This window comes from Heptranchias perlo, chromosome 5, assembly GCF_035084215.1.
Source record: "Heptranchias perlo isolate sHepPer1 chromosome 5, sHepPer1.hap1, whole genome shotgun sequence".
NCBI classification, from domain to species: Eukaryota; Metazoa; Chordata; class Chondrichthyes; order Hexanchiformes; family Hexanchidae; genus Heptranchias; species Heptranchias perlo.
Window position 1 is genome coordinate 81,830,078 of NC_090329.1, and position 27,747 is coordinate 81,857,824.

The 27,747-nt window shown below is 44.0% G+C and overlaps 1 protein-coding gene across 1 annotated transcript in view; it reads left to right on the top strand.

Moving 5' to 3' along the window:
* Positions 1-27,747, top strand: part of scara5 (scavenger receptor class A, member 5 (putative)) — a 97,123-nt gene that overhangs the window by 57,258 nt on the left and 12,118 nt on the right. The window contains exon 8 of the mRNA XM_067984742.1: positions 17,836-18,027. Coding sequence (XP_067840843.1) covers positions 17,836-18,027 — 192 coding nt within the window. The remainder of the gene's footprint in view (positions 1-17,835; positions 18,028-27,747) is intronic.

Genomic DNA, 27,747 nt, shown 5'->3' on the forward strand with positions numbered 1-27,747 from the left:
ATGTTTGCTGATGATTGCACAGTGTCCAGTTCATTCGCAACCCCTCAGATAATGAAGCAGTCCATGCCCACATGCAGCAAGACCTTGGGCTAATAAGTGGCAAGTAACATTCACGCCAGACAAGTGCCAGGCAATTACCATCTTTAACACAAAAGAGTCTAACCACCTCCCCTTGACATTCAACGGCATAACCATCACCAAATCCCCCACCATCAACATCCTGGGGGTCACCATTGACCAGAAACTTAACTGGACCAGCCACATAAATACTGTGGCTACAAGAGCAGGTCAGAGGCTGGATATTCTGCAGTGAGTGACTCACCTCCTGACTCCCCAAAGCCTTTCCACCATCTACAAGGCACAAGTCAGGAGTGTGATGGAATACTCTCCACTTGCCTGGATGAGTGCAGCTCCAATATTATTGGCTAAAGAATCAATTACAGTTGTGGGAAGGGATGATATGCTAAATGGATCATCAATTGAGGCCATATGGGTTGAGCTAAGAAATAAAAAAGGGGCAGTCACACTACTAGGAGTGTACCATAGCCCCCTGAATAGCAAAAGGGGGATAGAAGAATAAATATGTAGGCAAATTCTGAGTGCAAAAATAAGAGGGCAATAATAGTAGGGGACTTCAACTACCCTAACATCAACTGGGATTCAAACAGTGTGAGGGACACAGAAAGTGCAAAATTCTTGATCGGTGTCCAGGAGAACTTTTTTAGCCAGTATGTGACAAGCCCAACAAGAGGGGATGCAATTCTAGATTTAGTCCTGAGAAATGAAGCTGGGCAAGTGGGTGAAGTGACAGTGAGTGACTATATTGGGGATTGTGACCACAATTCAGTTAGTTTTAGCATTTTATTATGGAAAAGGACAGAGTTAAATCAGGAGTAAACGTTTTAAATTGGGGGAAGGCAAATTTTACAGAACTTAGAGGTGATTTGGCAGAAGTGGACTGGACACAACTACTTGAGGAGAAATCAGTGGCAAGCCAGTGGGAGGCCCTAAAAAGTGAAATTCTATGGGTACAATGCAGACACGTCCCTTCAAAGAAAAAGGGTGGCACTGCCAAATTTAGAGCCCCCTGGTTGTCTAGAAGTATGCGAGGCAAAATAAAGCAGAAAAAGAAAGCTTATGACTGTCACAGAAAACTAAATACTGCAGAAAGACTAGAGGAGTATAGAAAGTACAGGGATGATGTAAAAAAGGAAATAAGGAAAGCAAAGAGAGGGCATGAAAAAATATTAGCTAGTAAGATTAAAGAAAACCCAAAGATGTTTTATCAGTACATTAAGAACAAGAGGATAGCTAAGGAAAAGGTGGGACCTATCAGGGATGATAAGGGTAACTTGTGAGTAGAAGCAGAGGATGTGGGTAGGGTTTTAAATGAATATTTTGTCCCCGTATTCACAAAGGAACGGGATGACCCGGACGTAGTAGTTAAAGAGGAGAGGTGTGAAATATTGGATAAGCTAAACATAACGAGAGAGGAAGTACTAGAGGGACTGGAATCCTTGAAAGGTGATAAGTCACCAGGGCCGGATGGATTGTTTCCTAGGCTATTGAAGGAAGCCAGGGAGGAAATAGCGGATGCTCTGAGGATCATTTTCCAATCCTCACCGGATACAGGGGAGATACTGGAGGACTGGAAGACTGCAAACATAGTACCATTGTTTAAAAAGGGTACGAGGGAAAGGCTGAACAAATATAGGCCGGTCAGTCTTATCTCGGTGGTGGGCAAACTATTAGAATCAATACCGAGAGATAGGATAAACTGTCACTTGGAAAGGCATGGTTTAATCAGGGATAGTCAGCATGGATTTGTTCAGGGAAGGTCATGCCTTACAAATCTGATTAAATTCTTTGAGGAAGTGACAAGGAGGATTGAAGAGGGCAGTGCAGTGGATGTTGTCTACATGGATTTTAGTAAGACAAGGTCCCACATGGCAGACTGGTCAGAAAGGCAAAAGCCCATGGGATACAGGGAAATGTGGTGAATTGGATCCAAAATTGGCTTAGTAACAGGAAACAAATGGTAAAAGTCGATGGATGTCTTTGCGAATGGAAATCCGTTTCCAGTGGTGTGCCATAGGGCTCAGTGTTGGGTCCCTTGTTGTTTGTGGTATATATTAATGATTTGAACTTGAATGTAGGGGGCATAATTGGCAAATTTGCAGATGACACAAAAATTGACCGCGTAGTTGATAGTGAAGAGGATAGCTATAGACTCCAAAAAGATATCAATGGGTTGATGGAGTGGGCGGAAAAGTGACAAATGGAGTTCAACCTGGAGAAGTGTGAGGTAATGCACTTAGGGAGGGCAAACAGTAAAAGGGAATACGCAGTAAACGGGAATATATTGAGAGGAGTAGAGGAAGTGAGAGACCTTGGAGTGCATGTGCACAGGTCCCTAAAGGTGGCAGTTCGTGTAAATAAGGTTGTGAAGAAGGCATATGGAATGCTCCCTGTTATTAGCCGAGGTATAGAATATGAATGCAGGGATGTAATGATGGAACTTTATAAAACGCTGGTAAGGCCACAGCTGGAGTATTCTGCGCAGTTCTGGTCACCACATTACAGGAAGGACGTAATTGCTCTGGAGAGAGTGCAGAGAAGATTTACAAAAATGTTGCCAGGGCTTGAAAATTGCAGCTCCGAGGAGAGATTGGATAGGCTGGGGTTGTTTTCCTTGGAGCAGAGGAGGCTGAGGGGTGACTTGATTGAGGTGTACAAAATTACGGGGGGCCCAGATCGAGTAGACAGGAAGTACCTGTTTCCCCTAGCAGAGAGTTCAAGAACTAGAGAACATAGATTTAAGATGATTGGCGGAAGGAATAGAGGGGACATGGGGAAAAACATTTTTACCCAGAGGGTGGTGGGTGTATGGAATTCGCTGCCCGAATTGGTGGTAGAGGCAGGGACCCTCAACGCTTTTTAAAAGTACCTGGGCCTATACCTAAAGTGCTGTAAGCTGCAGGGCTATGAACCGGGTGCTGGAAGGTGGGATTAGAATGAGCACCTGGTTGTTCTTCGAGCCGGCGAGGACACGATGGGCCGAATGGCCCCCTTCTGTGCTGTGTCTTTTCTATGATTCTAACAACACTCAAGAAGCTCGACACCTTCCAGGACAAAGCAGCCCGCTTGATTGACACCCCATTCACCACCCTAAACATTCACTCCCTTCACCACCGGCGCACTGTGGCTGCAGTGTGTACCATCCACAGGATGCACTGCAGCAACATGCCAAGGCTTCTTCGACAGCACCTCCCAAACCCGCAACCTCTACCACCTAGAAGGACAAGGGCAGCAGGCACATGGGAACAGCACCACCTGCACGTTCCCCTCCAAGTCACACACCATCCCGACTTGGAAATATATCGCCGTTCCTTCATTGTCACTGGGTCAAAATCCTGCAACTCCCTACCTAACAGCACTGTGGGAGAACCTTCACCACACGGACTGCATGCAGTGGTTCAAGGAGGCGGCTCACCACCACCTTCTCAAGGGCAATTAGGGATGGGCAATAAATGCTGGCCTTACCAGCGATGCCCACATTCCATGAACGAATAAAAAAAAACATACCATTTGCCTTCTTAATTGCCTACTGTACCATAATGTTAACTTTCTGTGTTTTGTGTGCAAGGACACCCAAATCCCTCTGAACACCAACATTTAATAGTTTCTCACCATTTAATAAATATTGTTTTTCTATTCTTCCTACCAAAGTGAATAACCTCACATTTCCTCATATTATACTTCATCTGCCACCTTCTTGCCCACTCACTTAACCTGTTTATATCTCTTTGCAGACTCTTTGTGCCCTCATCACAGCTTACTTTCCCACCTAGCTTTGTATCATCAGCAAACTTGGATACATTACACTCAGTCGCTTCGTCTAAGTCATTAATATAGATTGTAAATAGCGGAAGCCCAAGCACTGATCCTTGTGGCACCCCACTAGTTACCGACTGCCAACCTGAAAATGACCCGTTTATTCCTACTTTCTGTTTACTGTCCATTAACCAATCCTCTATCCATGCTAATATATTACTCCCAACCCCATGAGCCCTTATCTTGTGTAACAACCTTTTGTGTGGCACCTTATCGGATGCCTTTTGAACATCCAAATATACTACATCCACTGGTTCCCCTTTATCTACCCTGCTAATTACATCCTCAAAAAACTCCAATAGATTTGTCAAACACCATTTCCCTTTCGTAAAACCATGTTGACTCTGCCTAATCATATTATGATTTTCTAACTGCCCCATTACCACGTTCTTAATAATGGATTCCAGCATATTCCCGACTACAGATGTCAGGGTAACTGGCCTGTACTTCCCTGTTTTCTCTCTCCCTCCTTTCTTGAATAGCGGGGTTACATTTGCTACCTTCCAATCCATTGGGACCATTATAGAATCTAGGGAATTCTGGAAGATCACAACCAACGATTCCACTATCTCTGCAGCCACCTCTTTTAGAACCCTAGGATGAAGGCCATCAGGTCCAGGGGATTTGGTGGCTTTTAGTACCATTAATTTCTCCAGTGCTGTTTCTTTACTAATATTAATTACTTTAAGTTCCTCACTCTCATTAGACCCTTGATTCTCCACTATTTCTGGTATGTTTTTTGAGTCTTCTACTGTGAAGGCAGATACAAAATATTTGTTTAATGTCTCTGACATTTCCTTATTCTCCATTATAATTTCTCCTGTCTCAGCCTCTAAGGGGCCCACGTTTATTTTCGCTACTCTCTTCCTTTTTACATAATTGTAGAAGCTCTTACAATCTGTTTTTATATTACTTGCTAGTTTACTCTCCTATTCTATTTTCTCCCTCTTTAACAATTTTTTGATCATCCTTTGCTAGATTCTAAAACTCTCCCAATTCTCAGGTTTGCTACTCGTCTCGGCAACATTATAAGTCTCTTCTTTCCATCTAATACTATCCTTAACTTCTTTGGTTAGCCACAGATGGATCACTTTTCCCGTCGAGTTTTTATTTCTCAGTGGAATATATATTTGTTGAGAATTATGAAATATTTCTTTAAATGTTTGCCATTGCTTATCTACCGTCACATCTTTTAATCTAATTTCCCAATCAACCTTAGCCAACTCGCCCCTCATACCAATGTGTAATTGGCTTTATTTAAGTTTAAAACTCTAGTTTCCGACTTACGTATGTCACTCTCAAACTCAATATGAAATTCTATCATATTATGATCACCAGACGATCCCTTACTATGAGATTACTAATTAAGCCTGTCTCATTACACAAGACAAGATCTAAAATAGCCCGTTCCCTGGTTGGTTCCACGACGTATTGTTCTCGGAAACTGTCTCGAATGCATTCCATTAACTCGTCCTCCAAACTACTTTTGCCAATTTGATTTGCCCAGTCTCTATGAAGATTAAAGTCCCCCATGATTATTGCATTATCTTTGTTACAAGTTACTCTTATCTATTGATTAATATTCTGTCCAACAGTATAACTACAGTTAGGGGCCTATAAACTACTCCCACCAATGTTTTCTTCCCCTTGATATTTCTTATCACCACCCATACTGATTCTATTTCCTGATCTTCCGAGCCAAGATCCTTCCTCACTACTTCATGTCATCCTTTATTATTTTACTAGAGCTGCCCCCGCTCCTTTTCCATTTTGTCTGTCTTTTCGAAAAGTCAAGTACCCTGGAATATTTAGTCCCAACCTTGGTCACCCTGCAACCATGTCTCAGAGATGATTACTAGATCAAACCCATTTATCTCTATTTGTGCCATTAATGCTTCGTGCATTCAGATAAAGCGCCTTTAATTTTAACATTTTACTATTTTTCCCTGATTTGATCTTATTCACTGATGCTCTATTACCGTTAAGCAGAGTGTGTCCCTCCTGACACACTCTGCTTATCGTTATCCAAATCCTTACATTTTTCCCTTTAGATTTATAAATTTACTCTTACCGAACCCTCCCTCCCACTTTTTAGTTTAGAGCCCTATCTAGCGCCCTAGTTATTCTGGGGGGGATTCCTGTGCTTTATATACCCGGGTCGCTGGGGGGGATTCCTGTGCTTTATACCCCCGGGCCGCTGGGGGGGATTCTGTGCTTTATATCCCCGGGCCGCTGGGGGGGATTCTGTGCTTTATATCCCCGGGCCGCTGGGGGGGGGATTCCTGTGCTTTATATCCCCGGGCCGCTGGGGGGGATTCCCGTGCTTTATATCCCCAGGTCGCTGGGGGGGGATTCCCGTGCTTTATATCCCCAGGTCGCTGGGGGGGATTCCTGTGCTTTATACCCCCAGTTCGCTGGGGGGGGGATTCCCGTGCTTTATATCCCCAGGTCGCTGGGGGGGATTCCCGTGATTTATATTCCCGGGCCGCTGGGGGGGATTCCTGTGCTTTATATCCCCAGGTCGCTGGGGGGGGATTCCTGTGCTTTATATCCCCAGGTCGCTGGGGGGGGATTCCCGTGCTTTATATCCCCAGGTCGCTGGGGGGGGATTCCCGTGCTTTATATCCCCGGGCCGCTGGGGGGGATTCTGTGCTTTATATCCCCGGGCCGCTGGGGGGGATTCCTGTGCTTTATATCCCCAGGTCGCTGGGGGGGGATTCCCGTGCTTTATATCCCCAGGTCGCTGGGGGGGGGATTCCTGTGCTTTATATCCCCAGGTCGCTGGGGGGGGATTCCCGTGCTTTATATCCCCAGGTCGCTGGGGGGGGATTCCCGTGCTTTATATCCCCAGGTCGCTGGGGGGGATTCCTATGCTTTATACCCCCAGTTCGCTGGGGGGGGGATTCCCGTGCTTTATATCCCCAGGTCGCTGGGGGGGATTCCCCTGATTTATATTCCCGGGCCGCTGGGGGGGATTCCTGTGCTTTATATCCCCAGGTCGCTGGGGGGGGATTCCTGTGCTTTATATCCCCAGGTCGCTGGGGGGGGATTCCCGTGCTTTATATCCCCAGGTCGCTGGGGGGGGATTCCCGTGCTTTATATCCCCGGGCCGCTGGGGGGGATTCTGTGCTTTATATCCCCGGGCCGCTGGGGGGGATTCCTGTGCTTTATATCCCCAGGTCGCTGGGGGGGGATTCCCGTGCTTTATATCCCCAGGTCGCTGGGGGGGGGATTCCTGTGCTTTATATCCCCAGGTCGCTGGGGGGGGATTCCTGTGCTTTATATCCCCAGTTCGCTGGGGGGGGGATTCCCATGCTTTATATCCCCAGGTCGCTGGGGGGGGATTCCCATGCTTTATATCCCCAGTTCGCTGGGGGGGGGATTCCCATGCTTTATATCCCCAGGTCGCTGGGGGGGGATTCCCGTGCTTTATATCCCCAGTTCGCTGGGGGGGGGATTCCCATGCTTTATATCCCCAGGTCGCTGGGGGGGGATTCCTGTGCTTTATATCCCCAGGTCGCTGGGGGGGGATTCCCGTGCTTTATACCCCCGGGCCGCTGGGGGGGATTCTGTGCTTTATATCCCCGGGTCGCTGGGGGGGGATTCCCGTGCTTTATACCCCCGGGCCGCTGGGGGGGATTCTGTGCTTTATATCCCCGGGTCGCTGGGGGGGATTCCTGTGCTTTATATCCCCGGGCCGCTGGGGGGGATTCCTGTGCTTTATATCCCCAGGTCGCTGGGGGGGATTCCCGTGCTTTATATCCCCGGTCGCTGGGGGGGGGATTCCTGTGCTTTATATCCCCAGGTCGCTGGGGGGGGATTCCCGTGCTTTATATCCCCGGGCCGCTGGGGGGGGATTCCCATGCTTTATATCCCCAGGTCGCTGGGGGGGGATTCCCGTGCTTTATATCCCCAGTTCGCTGGGGGGGGGATTCCCATGCTTTATATCCCCAGGTCGCTGGGGGGGGATTCCCGTGCTTTATATCCCCAGTTCGCTGGGGGGGGGATTCCCATGCTTTATATCCCCAGGTCGCTGGGGGGGGATTCCCATGCTTTATATCCCCAGGTCGCTGGGGGGGGATTCCTGTGCTTTATATCCCCAGGTCGCTGGGGGGGGATTCCCGTGCTTTATACCCCCGGGCCGCTGGGGGGGATTCTGTGCTTTATATCCCCGGGTCGCTGGGGGGGGATTCCCGTGCTTTATACCCCCGGGCCGCTGGGGGGGATTCTGTGCTTTATATCCCCGGGTCGCTGGGGGGGGATTCCCGTGCTTTATACCCCCGGGCCGCTGGGGGGGATTCCTGTGCTTTATATCCCCGGGCCGCTGGGGGGGATTCCTGTGCTTTATATCCCCGGGCCGCTGGGGGGGATTCCTGTGCTTTATATCCCCAGGTCGCTGGGGGGGATTCCCGTGCTTTATATCCCCGGGCCGCTGGGGGGGATTCCTGTGCTTTATATCCCCAGGTCGCTGGGGGGGGATTCCCGTGCTTTATATCCCCGGGCCGCTGGGGGGGATTCCTGTGCTTTATATTCCCGGGCCGCTGGGGGGGATTCCCATGATTTATACCCCCGGGCCGCTGGGGGGGATTCCTGTGCTTTATATTCCCGGGCTGTTGGGGGGGATTCCCGTGCTTTATATCCCCAGGTCGCTGGGGGGGATTCCTGTGCTTTATATCCCCAGGCCGCTGGGGGGGATTCCTGTGCTTTATAGCCCCAGGTCGCTGGAGGGGATTCCTGTGCTTTATATCCCCAGGTCGCTGGGGGGGATTCCCATGATTTATACGCCCGGGCCGCTGGGGGGGATTCCCATGCTTTCTCTGGGCTGCTCTCTCTCCCCTCTCCGCTGCTCCTTTATACCGGGCCACTGGAGAGGATTCCCATGCTTTCTCTGGGCTCGGTGTCAAATTTTGTTTGATAATCTCTCCCGTGAAGCGCCTTGGGATGTTTTACTATGTCTAAGGCGCTACATAAACGCAAGTTGCTGTTGTTGCTGTACGCTCTGCCCACTGATGTCACAAAATTGCGTTGGGGTCCTATGTACGTCGTAGGGCCCAATTAGCATATTACATGTAGGCTCATGCCTGAAACAGGCAGGCACTGAGCTGACCTTGTGAAGGCCCTAACGAAAATGCCGGTGGCAGATCGGAAGTGGGAACAGGGTAGTAAACAATTGATAGTGTTGAGTGAGGACAGGATTGGGTATAGCTGAATTGCACCCATTGGAAAGTGTCCTACATATTCTTACCGTCTAGGCTTCCACATCAAGAACAGCCATTTATATGAGATAACAAACGGGGCTGTCACCAGCTTTAGAAAAGGGGAGAAAATGGAAAAAAGTTGAGGAAAAACGTATGATGGCTATGTGGAGACTGTAGTCAAGAATAGAAGCGATACATGTATCAGTGGGATCGAATTTCAACTTGCCACCAGGGTGTAAAACTGGCACTGTGGATAGGCTACCCATTATAGAAACTCTGATTTTCATTTCCAGAATCAGCTCTTTTTCAAGTCCGTGCAGCTGCTTTTCTTCACATGAGCCACCTAGTCACAGCCTCCTATTGCTCCCCATACCCATTAAGTGATTCCCCATGATTTTTGGAGCATCATTACTCTGTTCCTGTTGGACGGAGGCCCTCAAATTCGGGCCATTATCTTGTTGCCAGGAAGAGAACTGATGGCAATTATTGAAGTGGCAGAACAATTACATTGTCAAAATTTATCATACCATACCCCCACCCCCAAATTTGGTATCATCAGCAAATTTTAATATTGTTCCATCAATTCCCAAGTCCGGATCATTTATGTATGTCTGAGTTTGCTTCCACTCACTTTGCCACAACATCTGATAAAATTGAAGACTCCTTGAAAAATAACTTTAACAAGGAGGATTAATTTGGTTATTTCTAAATTGGGAGGTTAGATTTTTTTTTTCTTTTTCATAATTGTTCCCTGGATGAGGACAATACTGGAAAGGCCATTTATTTTCCATCCCTTGTTGCCCTGAGAAGGTGACGGTGGGCCTTCATCTTGAACTGCTGCTGTTCTTGCGCTGATGGTGCTGCCATGATGGTATTAGCTTGGGAATTCCAGGACTTTGATCCAACAATGATGAAGGAACAGTGATATATGTTCAAATCAAGGTGATGTGTGACTTGGAGGGGAACTTGGAGGTGATAGTGTTTTCATAACATTAATCCTCCTATCCTTCTTGGGGAGGAAGGTATTGTCAAAGTAACCTTGGTGAGTTTCTGCAGTGTGTCCTATAGAGAGCACATACTGCAGCCACAGAGCACCAGTGATAGAGGTGGTGGATATGGAATCCAGTGGCAACAAGCTGCTCTGTCCTGAATGACTTAAGGCTAATTATATCAATTTGACCTGTTTGCATGATTAGCAATCTTGTAATGGGCCCCACCTTATTGAAATAAAATACTTCTGCACCCAGAAAGCTTGTTAAACTACGTATGATTGCTCACCCTGATCAAAAGGTATGGTAGGAACAACAGGGCAGGGACAATATTGAAGCAAAATAAGAAATTTTTTTGAAGTATTTATATGAGGTGAGATTGGTGATTATTCTACATGAGAGGCGCTATACAAGTGCAAGTTGTATACTCTTCCCAAAAGCTTCATTATTTCTTTCTTACTTTTTGAATGTTTTATTATGAAGACTGTCAATCCATGTTTTGACGATATTTGTTAAACATCTATAATGCCTTTCTGCCCACTTTGGCTGGATTTGTAACGTGGCATGTGGATTTTTTCATCGTGATATCATGTAAAGGGGCCCTGTGGGGCTGCTTTGACTAGTAAATGAAAGTGCTTCCAGCAGTGCCATCTGCTAGTCATAAATTACAAGCTGTAAAGCCCTGCCAGGAACTCCCACACAATCAAAATAATCCACATTTACCACTTAGGTCTTCTAGCATGGACTATATGTTGAACAGGGATCAGCCATGAGCACTGGTAATAATAGCGTTTGGGTATATGTGATGAATTGGATTGGAATGTTACCCTATTACTAGTGTGAACCTGGGCTATTTCTCCACCAATATATTTGGCATATTTATACAGACAACACACATGGAAGTATCTGCCTCTCACATATTTTGTTAGTGTTAGTTTGGCTCAGTTAGTAACACTTTCAAAATATTATGGGTTAAATCCTCACTATCGACTGCAGCACATAATCTAGGCTGACACTTCAGTGCAGCACTAAGGGAGTGCTGCATTGTCAGAGGTGCTGACTTTCGAATGAGACGATAAACCAAGGCACTGCCTGCCTGCTCAGCTGGTCATAAAAGATTCCTTGGCACTAATCAAAGAGGGGCAAGGAGTTCTGCTAGTGTCCTGGCCAACATTCTTCCCTCAACCAGCAACACTAAAAACAGATTATCTTGTCCTTCACTCATTTGCTGTTTGTAGAATCATTCGCCTACATAACAGTAAATACACTTCAAAAATAATCCATTGGTTGTAAAGCATCTTGGGATGACCTGAGGACATGATAAGTGCTATATAAAATCAAGCTCTTTCTTCTTTCTCTTTTCAAAGAAACTAATAGTCCACATCAGCCAGGTTAGCAATGGAGGAATGTGCCTGTATAGTAAAAATCACATTTTCCCCGATTTGTTGAATGCTTTCTGAATCTGTTGTGATGATTGGAAATGTCCAACCAATCCAGAGAAGTTTTTAATAATCATCTTAACTCTCCTCTTAAGCAAGTAAAGTTGCTTTAAGTGAAATAAATCATGGACAGTTCATTTAGCCAGATATTTAGTGAAGAAAATGAATGTACTATAACCACAGAGCACAGAAACAGAAAGGTGCAGTGATTGAAACACAAGCCAGGAAATTCCTCGGAGATATCACCGTTCCAAAGGTGTTACTTTGCTGGAAGTGTGGCAGAAACCCCGTTTACGTACGTGCGCCACACTTCCAGTGAAGTAATGTCGATGGAACGGCAGCAACTCTGAGGAATTTCTAAGCCATAGAATTACATAGAAATTACAACATGGAAACAGACTTTATAAAATTCATTCTTGGGATATGGGCATCGCTGGCAAGGTTGGCAATTATTGCCCATCCCTAGTTGCCCTGAGTGGTGGTGGACTTTCTCCCTGAAAGTAGTTTGATACAACTGAATGGCTTGTTAGGCCACTTCAGAGGTCAGTTAAGAGTCAACCACATTGGTTTGGGACTGCAGTCACCAGGTGAGGAGAGCAAGTTTCATTTCCTAAAGGACATTAGTGAACCAGTTGGGTTTTTACAACATTCTGACAGTTTCATGATCACTTTTACTGATACAGATTTTTAAAAATTTTGAATTCAAGTTCTCAAACTGGTCTGATTTGAACTCAACATTCTCTGGATTATTAACCCATGCCTCTGGATTACTAGTCCAATAACATATCCACTATGCTGCCATACACCATGGCCCAGCCAGTCCATGTTGGTGTTTATCCTCCATATGAGTAGTAGTTCTAATCCCATGTACCTGCCCTGTTCCCATTGCTTTATTCCCTTCTCCTTTGAGCCACCTATCTAAGGTATTCTTAAATGTTGACACAGTCTCTGCTTCAATCACTAACTCCAGCAGTGCATTCCACAACTTCACAACTCTCTGTGTAAAAAGAAATGTTTCTGCTTTCTGTCATAAATATCTTATATTTAATCTTATATATATGTTCCTTCCTTCTAGACTTGTCAATCACTGGAAACAATCTGCTTCTATCTATTCCATCCCATCCCTTCATAATTTTAAACACCAAATGACCCCAGAATCTCTCCTGGTCTAATGAAAACAACTCCAATTTTTCAAGTCTTTCTTCATATTTATATTTCCTCATACCAGGCAGCATCCTAGTGAATCTATGCTTTACCCTCTGTGTTACGTCAACATCCTCCCTATAGCGCAGAGTGCAATCCTGCACGCAGTACTCCCCAAGCCCACAGGACCAGAAAGCAGTGATCGAACAGTGACAGCAGCAAAGGTCATAGTCCAGATGCTGATGCATGTCCATTAGAGGTAATTACTGCTACAAATGACTGGAATTCCAATAAATAGCTTAGTTAGCCTTTAGCCCACATTTCTACACTGTCAGCTGGGGGAGCACTTTGGCATAAGGTACATAAAGAAATAAGCTGGCTGATTTAATGAAGGCACAGTTCTCGATGGTGATCCTCACTCTCCACGAGTGTGCATTTGTAAAAACAGCACTTAGATGTAGAAGTTAAAGAACCACAAGTGCTAATTCAAACATTCTAGCAAAAGTCTATAAATATTCACCCTACAAGCACTGTGACACCACTTAAACTGCAATATCTTGTGCATTCACATATTATAAGTACTTTAATAATTCATTAAGTAAAATTACATTTCTTGGATTTTTTTTGTAGTTTGCTATTCTTTAATGTGCTGTAAAGGAAATTTCTTTTGCTGAAAATTACACCTAACTGGCCCCAGGGAATTATTTAGCCCAACTAATCAGATATAACAACATGTAGTTCAATTCCTATAAATATGTGCATTGTACTTTTATGGTGCACAGTTGCACAGCACACGAACAGCCTCCCACACTGCTGTGGTTCATGTGCTGGTGATGCAGTTGATGAGCCCATGCTGTAATGATTAAAATTGTGCAGTTATGTTCACTTCCAGCAGTGTTGTGCACTGACATTTTGCCATATTCTGCATTAGTTACTTGCAAGTTTACTGTGAGTAAATGGCTGTACTTCGTTTAGTTGTCCATGCAGATCAATCCTCAACCAGCAAGGCTTTGTTTGCTTCATTTTCCTTAGCACTTTTAAGTATGATGTGGAGATGCCGGTGATGGACTGGGGTTGACAAATGTAAACAATCTTACAACACCAGGTTATAGTCCAACAATTTTATTTAAAAATCGAAAGCTTGTGATTTTTAAATAAAATTGTTGGACTATAACCTGGTGTTGTAAGATTGTTTACACTTTTAAGTATGGAAAGGAAACTGCAGATACCAGCTGATGATGGAATAGAGCTTTACTCGCAGTGACTCAGAGTTTTTTTACTAATTTCCTCATTTCTATTTTTGCGTTAAAGTTAGTTCAGAGATACAGCAGTTCATAGAATCACAGAATCATACAGCACAGAAGGAGGCCATTTAGCACATATTGCCTGTGCCAGCTCTTTGAAAGAGCTATCCAATTAGTCCAAGTGCTCTGCTCTTTCCCCATAACCCTGCACATTTTTCCTTTTCAAGTATATAATCTGTTTCCCTTTTACTATTGAATCTCCTTCCACCACCCTTTCAGACAGTGCATTCCAGATCATAACAACTCGCTGTATAAAAAAAATAATCTTCATCTCTCCTCTGGTTCTTTTTTTTGCGATTGGAAGGCTGTTTCCAGTGGGGTGCCGCAGGATTCAGTACTAGGTCCTTTGCTTTTTGTGGTATACATTAGCGATTTGGACTTAAACAAAGGGGGCATGATTAAGAAATTTGCAGATGACACGAAGATAGGCCATGTGGTTGATAGTGAGGAGGAAACCTGTAGATTGCAGAAAGATATCAATGGACTGGTCAGATGGACAGAAAAGTGGCAAATGGAGTTCAATCTGGAGAAGTGTGAGGTGATGCATTTGGGGAAAGCAAACAAGGCAAAGGAATACACAATAAATGGGAGGATACTGAGAGGTGTAGAGGAAGTGAGGGCCCTTGGAGTGCATGTCCACAGATCCCTGAAGGTAGCAGAACAGGTAGATAAGGTGGTTAAGAAGGCATATGGAATGCTTTCCTTTATTAGCCAAGGCATAGAATATAAAAGCAGGGATGTTATGCTGGAACTGTATAAAACACTAGTTAGGCCACAGCTTGAGTACTGTGCACAGTTCTGGTCACCACATTACAGGAAGGATGTAATTGCACTAGAGAGGGTGCAGAAGAGATTTACGAGGATGTTGCCAGGATTGGAGAATTTTAGCTATGGTAACAGATTGGATAGGCTGGGGTTGTTTTCCATGGAATAGAGGAAGCTGAGGGGTGATTTGATTGAGGTGTACAAAATTATGAGGGGCCTAGGTAGAGTGGATAGGAAGGACCTATTCCCTTAGCAGAGGGGTCAATAACCAGGGGGTATAGATTTAAGGTGATTGGTAGAAGGATTAGAGCGGAAATTAGGAAAAACTTTTTCACCCAGAGGGTGGTCGGGGTCTGGAACTCACTGCCTGAGAGAGTGGTAGAGGCAGAAACCCTCAACTCATTTAAAAAATACCTGGATGTGCACCTGAAGAGCCGTGACCTACAGGACTACGGATCAGATGCGGGAAAGTGGGATTAGGCTAGGTGGCTCGTTTCTCAGCCGGCGCAGACACGATGGGCCGAATGGCCTCCTTCGGTGCCATAAATTTTCTATGATTCTATGATTTTGCCAATTACCTTAAATCTTTGTCCTCTGGTTACTGACCCTTCTGCCAGTGGAAACATGCTAAAATCATGCCTCAGGAGTTTAGGCCTTAATTATGACTGCAGCAGCCCAGCAAGCTAACCTTGTTGCCATGATGCAGAGAGGAGAGCGTAGAATTTTTTGAAATTTAGTGATAAGCTAATCTCCTACAAATCTAGGAACAGGAGTAGGCTGTTTAGCCCATTCCGCCATTCAATTAGATCATGGCTGATCTGTATCTCAGCTCCATTTATCTGCCTTTGCTCCATATCCCCTGATACCCTTACCTAACAAAAATCTATCGATATCAGTCTTGAAAATTTCAATTGACCCAGCATTCAGATTTCCACGACCCTTTCTGTGAAAAAGTGTTTCCCAACTGCTCTCCTAATGGCCTAGTCTAATTTTAAGATTATGTCCCCTTGTTCTGGATTCCCCCACAAGAGGAAATAGTTTATCTGTATCTATTCTATTGAATCCCTTTATCATTCTAAAGACCTTGCTTAGATTACCCCTGAACCTTCTAAACTCAACAGAATACAAACCAAGTTTATGCAATCTGTCCTCATAATTTAACCCTTTAAGCCCCAATATTATTCTGATGCATCTGCGCTATACACAATTGTAGCATGAGTCCAACGAGCCAACCATTTTGTTCCTGTTATCGGGTGCTATCAAATTTAAAACACCTTAGTCTGTTTCTGTCCCTTTGTAACTTCCTAGCTCCCATCAACACAACTTACTATGCCTCCTAACAGTGTCATCTGCAAACTTAGATATACAACTCTCTCCATTCCTTCATCCAAGTCATTAATATATATGATGAAAAGCTGAGGCCCCAGTACAGATCCCTGGGGAATGCTTGTCACTTCCCACCAATCAGAGAACATTCCTTTTACCCCTTCTCTCTGACCTAAATTTTAACCCCACAAATGGGTTAGGAGCAGGTGGGAAGGTAAAAATTGTAAAAAAAACTAAAATCCAATCCCAATTTGCCTCCAACCTGCCCAGTTATGGTTTTAACAGAGGCAGGTCGAGGGCGGGGTGACCTACCTGCTCTCAGGAGGCGGGTCAGTCAGTGAAAGCTTTTAAAAAGGCTGTGGGCTTCCATTTTGACAGGTTTTTTATTTTTAACTCCTGGGGGCCGGGATTCCTGGGCCTTCTGCTACACACTACGTGAGAGGAGGCGAGAAGGGCCAGATCAGCAGATAAGTGCCTTTATTGCACCGCTTGTGGGCCCGGAGGAGCAGGAGTGCTTCCCCCAGGCCAAACAAGTCTACCTGCAGCGATCCCACACATGCGATCGACTGACCGCCACCCCCCATCTCGATCTCTGACAGCCCCCCACAATCTCCGACCCCCCTCCACGATCCCTGACCCCCCTCATGATCTCTGATCCCCCCCCACCACAATTTCTGAACTCCACCCACCACAATCTCCGAACCCCCCCCCCCCGCAACAGCCTCTGACACACCCCCGGTGACCCCGACCCCGGTGACCGACCCACCTGATAACCAAACCCCCGATGACTCCCGACCCTGAACCCCCCCCCCGCCCCATGACCGACCCCCCTCCCAATCTAAGACTTACCTTCTCGCATCCACTACCTGGATCTTCTCCGTCCAAGTAAAGGAGTGATATTTGGAATTTTCCAATCCAAGGGCACAATTCTTGAATCTAGAGAGCTTTGGAAAATTATGTATAACATAAGAACATAAGAAATAGGAGCAGGAGTAGGCCATACGGCCCCTCGAGCCTGCTCCACCATTCAATAAGATCATGGCTGATCTTCTACCTCAACTCCACTTTCCCACCCTATCCCCATATCTCTTGATTCCCTTAGTGTCCAAAAATCTATCGATCTCAGTTTTGAATATACTCAACGAATGGGCATCCACAGCCCTCTGGGGTAGAGAATTCCAAAGATTCACAACCCTCTGAGTGAAGAAATGTTTCCTCATCGCAGTCCTAAATGGCTGACCCCTTATCCTGAGACTATGGTCCCTAGTTCTAGACTCTCCTGCCAGGGGAAACAGCCTCTCAGCATCTACTCTGTCACGCCCTCTAAGAATTTTTTACGTTTCAATTAGATCACCTCTCATTCTTCTGAACTCCAGAGAATATAGCCCCATTCTACTCAATCTCTTGCCATAGGACAATCCTCTCATCCCAGGAATCCATCTAATGAACCTTTGTTGCACCCCCTCTAAGACAAGAATATCCTTCCTCGGGTAAGGAGACCAAAACTGTACACAGTACTCCTGGTGTGATCTCACCAAATTGTAGCAAGACTTCCTTACTCTTATACTCCAACTCCCTTGCAATAAAGGCCAACATAGCGTTTGCTTCCCTATTTGCTTGCTGTACCTGCATGTTAACTTTCTGTGATTCATGAACAAGGAATCTGCAATTTCCTGACCTATTTCCTTTAACACTCTGGGGTGGAAATCATCAGATCCTGGAGATTTATTTATCTTGGTTGGACGTTAATCAGTTTGTTAATACATGTTTTCATTAGGAGAAATTGAACCTGTCATAAGACTGGTGAATGGCTCAGGACCTCATGAAGGCAGGGTGGAGGTTTTCTATGACAAGCTATGGGGAACAGTGTGCGATGATAAATGGGACAAGCAGGATGGAGAAGTGGTCTGCAGGATGCTTGGTTATAAAGAAGCTTCTGAAACTCATACTGCAAAGAAATTTGGACAAGGTAACATTTTATTTTTCAGAAAATGAAAATGTAAATGAGTATTGGGTTTTCTGTTTTGGTCAACCATTTTCCATTTAAATTTATATCCTCAAAAAAGATTTGAGTTAGAAATTCCTGTGCCTTTGTAACATAAAAATTACATAATGTGGGCGGGGACGGAATTTGGGGTGAAACCCAGCTAGGTCTCTGCCCCTTTTCTGGCCCAATGAGATAATCTTATGGTAGGGGGCACTGGCACCTCTCCATCCTCCCCCCACCTCCCGATACCAGAGTAAGAGGAGGAGATGGGACTCCCGTTCCCGACAAGGGAAGTGGGATTAGCTTGATTGCTCTTGCATCGGCACAGACTTGATGGGCCGAATGGCCTCCTTCCGTGCTGTAACCTTTCTATGATTCTATGTCAAGCCCCCATTGTGAATGCCTGTCCAAAATATGTTAATTTGTTGACCCTGGGATTTTGGACAGCAAGTGGAAGTCCTGCCCTGCCACACTTTATTGTTGATTTGTAATCAAAATCATGTTTCATGATGGAGTTGTATAATGTGCATTTGCAGGAGCATATTTTTCTATGATCCTATGACATGATATGTTTTAATACTCTTACATTAGCACACGAACATTTCAGGATCAGGATTTTTGCTGGTGGCCACAAGGATAGTGATATCTGGGCAGGGCAGTTAGGTTGGCTTTCAATGTTTGTGGTCCCTGCGGAAGGTGTAGGGTTTACTCCTGGCTTCCTATCTGGTTAGATTACTTCTCCTTTACAAGGGTGTGCTGTCGTTTTTATGGGTGGAAACCTTGTATTATTATCCTTCAGGAAGGGGGCCAGACTGCTGGTTACTTTTTCAGTCTTAGAAAGAGCCTGAACATCATTTATTCCAACTGGCACATATTATATCGACTAAATGAGCTAGGTCGGAGAATATGATATCTTTCCTACCTGTCTCTGTTGCTTTTGAGTTGCTGTCCCTTTCTCTGCCCCCTCCTCTTCCTCTTCTGCTTCTGTCTCTCTCTTTCTCTTCTCTTTTATTCCTCTTTCTCTAACTCTTTTCTTTGCTTCTCCCTCTGTCTTTTCTTCTTTTCTTTCAAGTGGGAGATGGTGGTTAGAATAGCATGCTGTGCATGGAAAGATAGCACTGATGACTGCAAGCTGCATTTCCTAGTGGCGATTGCAGGATAGTTGTGGCCTGCACCCCTCTGCGACTTCCTTCTCATTCCCTTCCCCATATCACTCATGCTTCCTCTCGTCCTCTCGCTCCCATCACATTCTCTACCTCTTCATATTCTTACCATCCCCTCTCTTTCCTATTCCCCATCACTCCCATCACTATTTCTACTCTCAGCATTTTATCCTTACCTTTTTCACTTTGAACTATCCACCAGACCTGTGTATCCTACCCTCACCCACACTCTACTATCACTCACCTTACCCTTCACTTTACTCTCACTCCCACTTGGTCCCCTCAAGGACAAGTGTTAAGAGGCCAGAGGCCCTCTCACCCTTATACTCCACCTGTTTCCCTCCTCCCTTTTCCATCCTATCTTCCTCCCCTATTTATTTCTCTCAAAGAAGCTTTGTTTGATTTCAAAATTCAACTTTGTTTTTTTTAAAACAAACTCAAATTAAAACGAATCTGTCTGCCTCTCTCTTTGTCTGTCTGTCATTCTGTCTCACAGGTGTCAGTAATTACAATCTTTACATTTTTCACTGACCAAAGTACAGGTGAGAATTAGAGACTGTTTGCTTCATATTCAACTCCTGTTTTGTTTTAAAAAATAAACTCAAATTAGAAGAACAATGCTTACTATTTTTTACCTCAATATGCTTTCAGAAGCTTATAGGGTACAAAATGAAAGCTACAAGTGTACAATCAGTGCAGTATGTTAATTTTTTCTTTTCTTGCACACAAACATATGCATACACACACAAATAGGAAATGTCTGATGGGATTACAATGCTATTCACACACACAAATACATATACACACATACACACACATGAGCCCTCTCTGCTATTTTTAAAACACTCAATATAAACTTTGCATGAGTAAAGCTTTTGAAGTTTGTCCTATAGCTCTTCTTGCTTTTCTCAAATAATTTTGAAAAATAACTGGGCAGAAACTTGTAAACGCAAAGAAAAATATTCCAGCAGTTCATCTGACTAAATGATAGTGATGCATTCTGGTAAATTAAGTATACCGCACATGCTCAGACAACACAATTTGCATTCAGCTAACAGAGTTGCTGCCCTGAGCAAAGATATCAAGCCCAAACCCAAGCTGTTGGGAGAGTAAAAACTTTAATGTAAGCATTAAACACAAAAGACAAATCAATGGATAAATTTAAACATGTTATTGTGAAGTATTTGATTTTGTTTTGAATTTTTCACTTTGTTTAAAATCTTATTTTGGATACTAGAAATTTCAGTCAATGAGGAAAAAATGTCAGTCGTTATTTTTTCAGAAAGCATTTTGACTACTTTGTGGGGAAAAGATAATACAGCAGTACCAGGTAGCATGATGGGGAGTCATTACTAGTCAGTGTTTTCATTTAACATTTGAATTCCCCTTAAAGCACCACCAAGTGGTGAGAGAGACAATAGTTAGAGGTAAGTATAATAGGTAAGTGTTGACATTTTAACATTGGAATTCCCATAAGAAATGTTTACATAGCAGGTTTCAATGGGTTGTGTGACCAATGTAAGAATTTCAGTGTACTATAGATATTTTAACCACATGTTTATGGTGAGATGGGTGAAACTTTGCTCCAGCAGAGGTATCCATTTTCTCACCATAAATGACAAAAATTGTGCTAATCTCCCCATTGTGAGGAATCCTTAATTCCCTGGAGCACAAACACAGCAGATAAGGGAATAGGTCTGATGGGATTACAATGCTAATTCATGTGTCATTCATTTACTTTATGGCTTCATGGACCACTAACCATATTTGTTAAATTTGAGATAAGATCAGAAGGTGTGCAGAAGCATGCCCACTTGACCATTACCTCTTTAGTACTCTTCCAGTATTTCAAACATTTCACTATATTTCTATTAATATTAAGGGACTCAGTAATACTCTTTGTTTTATAATAGTAACATTTGTATAATAGAGCTGCACTCACATTAAATGATTTCAATTGTAATCATGTTAATGGAATACCCCATTAATTTTAATAAACTTCTGTGCTCATCAAGGGAGGTTGTGTCAGTGTTGGAAAATGAAACACTTTTCTACTTTGGGCATCCAGTAAGGTGAGATACACTACTGCTACCTCTAGTCTGCTATAATAAGATGCTTTCACCTCAATTTCAGACCCAAAGGAACACCCCTATTGAATCAGTATGAACTTATATTTCTCATTCCTGTAACAACTTTATCTGTGACTTGTGAGAATAAAACCTCATTGTAGTGGAAAACAAAATTCATACAATTTGTGAATGGCTCCTTTAAAACAAGTTAGTTGTTATCTTGTCAGACACAAAGGGCTTGATTTTAAAAGTTAAAAACAGGTGGTTAGGGGCAGGGGGCATTGAAAATTGCCACCATTTCAGACCCGCCCCCAACCTGCCTCCAACCCGCCCATTTCCGATTTTCACCGGGGTGGGACGAGGGGCAGGTGACCGACCCACTTCCAGGAGGCAGGTCAGGCCTTAAAACCTTTCAAGGAGACTTCAGGCCTCCATTTTTAACTACTTCCGGATTTCAACCTCGGGGGGCCGGGATTCCCGGGCCTTCTGTTTTACGCCTCGTGAAAGGAGGCGAGAAGGGCCGAGACTGCAGGTAAGTGCCTAGAAAAGCACAACTTGTGGGCCCGGGGGAGCAAGAGTGCTTCTCCCAGATCCAACAAACCAACCTGCACTGACCGCCACCCCCACTCCCGATCACGGAGTCCCCCCCCCCCCGATCATGGACCCCTCCCCTTGATCGCGGACCCCAACCCCGACCCCGATCCTCCGACCCTGACCCCGATCCTCCAATCCGATCCTCCGACCCCGATCCTCCTACCCCAATCCCCCGACCCTCCCCCTCAACGATCGCGGACCCCTGCGATGACCCTCATTCCCGCCTCCCCCATGACTGACCCCCAATCCCATCCCCCATGACTCGCCACCCCTGTGCCCACCTATGCCCACCCATGCCCCTTGCCCACCTATGCCCCTTACCCACCCATAACCCCCCCCCCCCATGCAAACAAAGTCTTACCTGCAGACTTACCTGCAGACATCCTCTCCCCGGCTGGGGTCTCCCGTCCTGCCTGTCAATCAGCCGGTCAGTCGGACAGGAAACCAACAAAAAAAATAAAAGACGTCCTTACGTCAAAACCGTAAGGACACCCAGGAAACCCGTACTAATGGGTTTCCCGACCTCAAATTGACCCCCCAACCCCCTTCCGGGCTCCATTTCAAAATTCAGCCCAAATAGTTATAAGAGTTGGGATGCTGGTGTTTTATCCCATATAGTCTGACAGTGAGGTGCTTGATTCTATTATAACGTCATAAATATTTAAGCATTGTTAAACTGTTCAAAGTTACAAACATATTTAAAAAACAGACGATGGGTAAAATTCACCACATGCTATGGATAAGCCACACAGAGCAAAGGCAGGGGTGGCAGCACACAGGTTGCCTTCTTTCCGAGGTACTCAACAGCTTGCAGCCACCCAGTGAGTGGAGGAGTTCTACTGAGTCAATGTCCAGCTTGTATGTGACTATCACCATATGATTATGCATGTGATGCTAGATTCCCCAGCAGCACATATGATGATTTTATGCTGAAGCAGTCAATAGTGCCCCTGTTTTTTGCAGACACCTTTGTGAATAAAGAACTGGATCCGGGGGGACCAGAGATACCCACTATTGTTATGGCTCATAATCCCTCTGCATTACCTTTAAACTGCAGCCCAGTCAATGAAGTCCATGCCCACTAGTACCACATGCCTACTAGGTACTATATTAAGGTCCACAAAATTCATTTCCTGTGGGACTCTTATATTTGTAATTTGTACTTTGTAGGACAGGGAAACTTGCATTAAGAATATCTCAGAATCAATAGCTGAGTAGGTCTTTGCTTTTAATTTCCATTTCTGCTTCAAAACAGCTGGCAGGATTTATGTGAAGGCATTAACAGATGCGCTAAAAGTACCTTATGCTGGGAATTAAACACACTGATCAGTATTTTCTAAAAGAAGCAAAATAATGACACAAAGTAAGTTAATAATAATTTTCCAGGATCTTGTTAAACAACTTGTTATGGAGAGAATGAGAAATTCTTTCCAGTATTTCACATATCAAAATGGAAACCAAGCAGTAATTGTTAGCACGTGGTTGATTCACCTTTGTAAAATTGAATGAATTTTGTACACTTTAATTTCTAAGGGTACTAAGCCGACCTTGCTTAAAAAATACAGTGACTAATACATTAATGGATCAGAAAAAACATCTGCAGAAAATGTGAGTAATAATTTTGTATCAATTTGATCCAGACTTACAGCTTTAGAAGTTTAAAAAGGGCCCCAAAGATCCTGTTTTATGACAGATTCCTAGGTTGGTGTGAAGTCAGCTTCAAAGATGACCTATAAATTGCTACAAAGTTGAGCTTGATGGAAAGTGGTGATCCAATGGTGGATGAAGGAATTAAAATATCTTATTATTGTTTACATGTTAAACACTATCTCACTTTTGATGGTTAGTATTTTTGTAGTTCTACAGCCAGTTGGCAGGGCCGATTTAGGAATTTTCCCAGATTTTGTTTTGTACATTGAAGGAAATAGTCACAGTCTGTTTTTCTAACTGAAAAAAGCTGCAGTATGTTATTCTAATATTTAATTTCAGAGGCAGGAGCTCATTGTTATTCCTGACATGTGGGCTCCTTTTAACTTTGCCTGTAATGAGTGCAGCATGTTTGTTGCACGTCGCTAGGAATTCGCTTTTGAAATGTCGATGGTATTGTAGGTATTAGAAATGTTGGACAGAATTTTACCTTTGAAATATCACACATTTTTGGGGGTTTTCGAGATGCTAAAATCTGGTGGTGTGCTCACCGCCACAATCAAGCCCCAAAATTCTCCTCTCCAAAAACCACCAGTCCTGATAACTGCCTGCCTTGAGTCCAGCATGTAAATGGGGGTGGTTGGACATGGTCAAGATCTCCCTTCAATTTTCCCCAATTAGTGCCCCAACCCAATATTGGAAAATGTAAGTGGCAGCATGAGCACCACAGGGGTATGCTTGAGATGAGAGGGCATACACGAGGGCACTTTTAGTGAACCTAACTGTACCTTTCTATGACTTTCCCAAGACAGAGATTTTTGTTATTTTGTGCAATGCAACTTCACTGAAGAGGTTTCTTGACATTAAAGTGAGTATTGGACAAATTAAAATTTGGCACTGGGGAGAAGGATTTCCGAATGGGAAGTCCTCTCTTCCTGTGTTATGAAGAGGAAAAGGATAAAGACATGAAAGAGACTAGATTAGAGGAACTTAGAATAATGCATCACAGAAGACACTTGTTTCCAACGTGATACCCACTTCATAGAGTTTACAGACCTAGAAGGTCTTGCTGAGATTTTTCTACTCATCGATACCTCAGAAGGCTGCGTTTCTCTCCAGAGGCTATTGGGGAGTTGTGCCAGCTGTTAGATGAAGATCTACAACCCACTTCAGTGAGGGCCACAGCATTATCTGTAGCAGTGAAAGTAACCATTGCCTTGATTTTTTTTTGCCACTGAGTCTTTCCAGGCAGTCTTGGGTGACCTTTCTCACATTAGTCAGGCAGTATTTGTCGCCACTGCATAAACATCACTAATGTTCTATTTAAATGAGCCTTGCAGTTCATTACATTTTGCAAAACAAAGAGAGTTAAGCAGTCCAACTCTACAGACTGGTAGAATTCCCTTAGGTGCAGGGAGTAATTGTTGTCTTGAAAGCTCAATATGACTAGCCTATCAATTTTATTAACAGGAAAGGATTTCATTCCATTAATACCCAACTACTGTATAATGCCTATTACCTTATCCTGCATGTTAATGATCACTACCTAGCTGTCATGATAATTCTTATGATAATCCAACATACCAGCCCTGATGATCAGAACCATGTATCAGTATGGTTGATTGGTGATCAGGGATATCCCCTGTGGTCATGGCTAATGTCTCTAGAATGACATCTGCAGACAGAGGGAGGGGGTACAAATATGATAAGGTCCATAGCACTGCATGATTCTGCCTAACCTATGCACTAGTGGAGGGTGAGCAATATCAAGGCCATTGTCTGTTCTGGGACTATCGAGTATCAACAACATGAGTTACTTTCTCTGGGTGCACCTGGTTTTAACTTCATACATACTATGACCAGAAAAAAAGAAGCTAGTAACATAAAACATCATAGACACAAGGACAACATTACTGGAACAGTCCCTCTCCAGGAGTTCTTTAACTTTTTAAACCAGGAAGCTCCCTTCTTTCAAAGTAGTCATTCACTACTCTATCAAGTCAGAATGCAGGTTAGAGTTGGCCAACAATGTTCCAGAACTTACTTTCAATATTTTGAAATTCTCAGGAAATTACCAACCCATACTGGAACAAAGTTTGAGATCCAAAAAGACAAACCCAGGCAGTTGACTAAATTATATCTAAATTAGGTGACCTATCCCTTGAAAAATTGAAAAGCTCAATATCAGCAACTTTCACATAGGCCTCGATGTACATAGCAAACGTACAAGACATCAACCATTATTACAGTATACCTACCCCCTGTTTACTGGTCTTGGCACCCATGATGTTACAAACATCAGCTTTTTCTCTCAGAAAATCCCACTATCTACCTTTTCATAGCATTGCCTCACATTTACTGCATTTTCTCAGACAATAAAATATGAAGCTCGGATAAGAGTCAGCATAAACCTTGCCTGGATTATCTCAAAGTAAGAAAAGTTCCAGGCAGGACTTTTACAGTTTTAGTTTACAGGTCTCTCTATTGTTCCTCTGTCTAATGATGGACCTCTCTCTTACAGAGTGGGGTTTTCAAACACAGACCATCCTGGAACCTATGTATTGAGTTCTTTTAGAATTAGATCATCAATTAGATAATACTTCCTTAGATGTACAACATGCTGTGTACTTATATCAAAGAACTGATAAACACAACAATATTCTTTCACACCTACTTCGCTGGCAATATTGCAGGATGCAAGCCCCTTAAAACTTGTTTGGGTTTATTTTGATTTTTGGGCAACCGACCAGCAGTCAACGGTGAGGAGGCTCCCGCCATTTTCAGGCCCCAGCCACATTTAAATCTGGTAAACAAGCTGTGGGGTGTCAAACCAGCGTCCCGGTGCAGCTCACCAGATTGAGGCTTTAAGTTTAGTCCCTACCCGCCAGCAAGGTAAGGGTGGGGGTCCCAGGGCAGCGGCGATGGCCCAGATTATTTTTGTGAGCCCTTTGATTCTGTATTTCTAAAGATGGGAATGTTTTTTAGATATTACTTTTGAATTCCAATGGATTATTTCGAATCTCTAGATAAGCATTGACTGCGGTCGTGAATGTTTTGATCTGTTAGAACTAGGCATCTTTTATTAGAATAAGACATTTTGGAGGGAATTTCCTCTGTAATTGGGCGGGATCATGACCCAAAATAGCAGGAAAATGGAGCAGCGTGGCCTGCTGCCACCACACAGCCCTGACCAGGATTTCCCATCCCCTACTGTGACTGCCGCTGCCTGCCCCTTCCCTGCCCAATGAGGCAAGGTGGGGTGGGGCCCGTGTCCTGTAGGATTTTCCTTCTTTCCACCTGTGTTACTGTCACTTCCCAGGGCCGCCATGGGATTATGGTGCTTCAATTCTTTCCGCCAGAATTACAGGTCTAATGCAGATTTTACTCCAAATGGACCTTCAGAGCTTTGGCATAATATAGCAATATAGTTAAGCACCTGCGTAAATTCAGAAGGTTATTTGATTCATTTAGCAATAAAACTTTAAAACTAAAAATAATCCCATTACCCAGCATTGCGTTGTGAAATGGGTTAGGGAAAGCACGTCTCAGAGTCATTTTATGAAATCATGTTCCAGGTGCATATCGGGAATTTATCCATTAATTTTAATCAACAGAAAATCATGGATTGCATCCGAATTCCCTATATTTGCTCCCTAGCAGGTGAAGGAGTGCAATTTCATAAATTTACCTCTTAAGTGTTCGCATTAACCACTCCCAGATTGGGAATACCATGAAACTGAAGTAACATTTTTCATTATCCTTCCCAGTGATATGCTTTAAGTGCAACATTGATAGAGGCCCAAGCCCCACCCACCCCCACCCCACCATACACTAATATTTCCATTTCCATTCTTCGCCAAGGAGAAGGGTTTGACACGCAGACCGTTTTTGAACTGCCATTTTCAGTCAGTCCACATCCCAAAAAGGAGATGTAGAAGGGACTGCCAGATGGATAATAAAGCTTTTTAGAATTTGTTATCTAGTTGTAAAAGACTATTCTAATATTTATCATTTCTAATTACTCATATATTAGCTGCATTAACTGAATGGGAATGTAGAAAGGGACAAAAACAAGTTAAATTAGTCCTTGCTATACTATACTAACTCAGTATCATAGAATTATAGAATCATAGAATCATAGAAAATTTATGGCACAGAAGGAGGCGATTCAGCTCATCGTGTCCAGGCCGGCTGAGAAACGAGCCACCCAGCCTAATCCCACTTTCCCG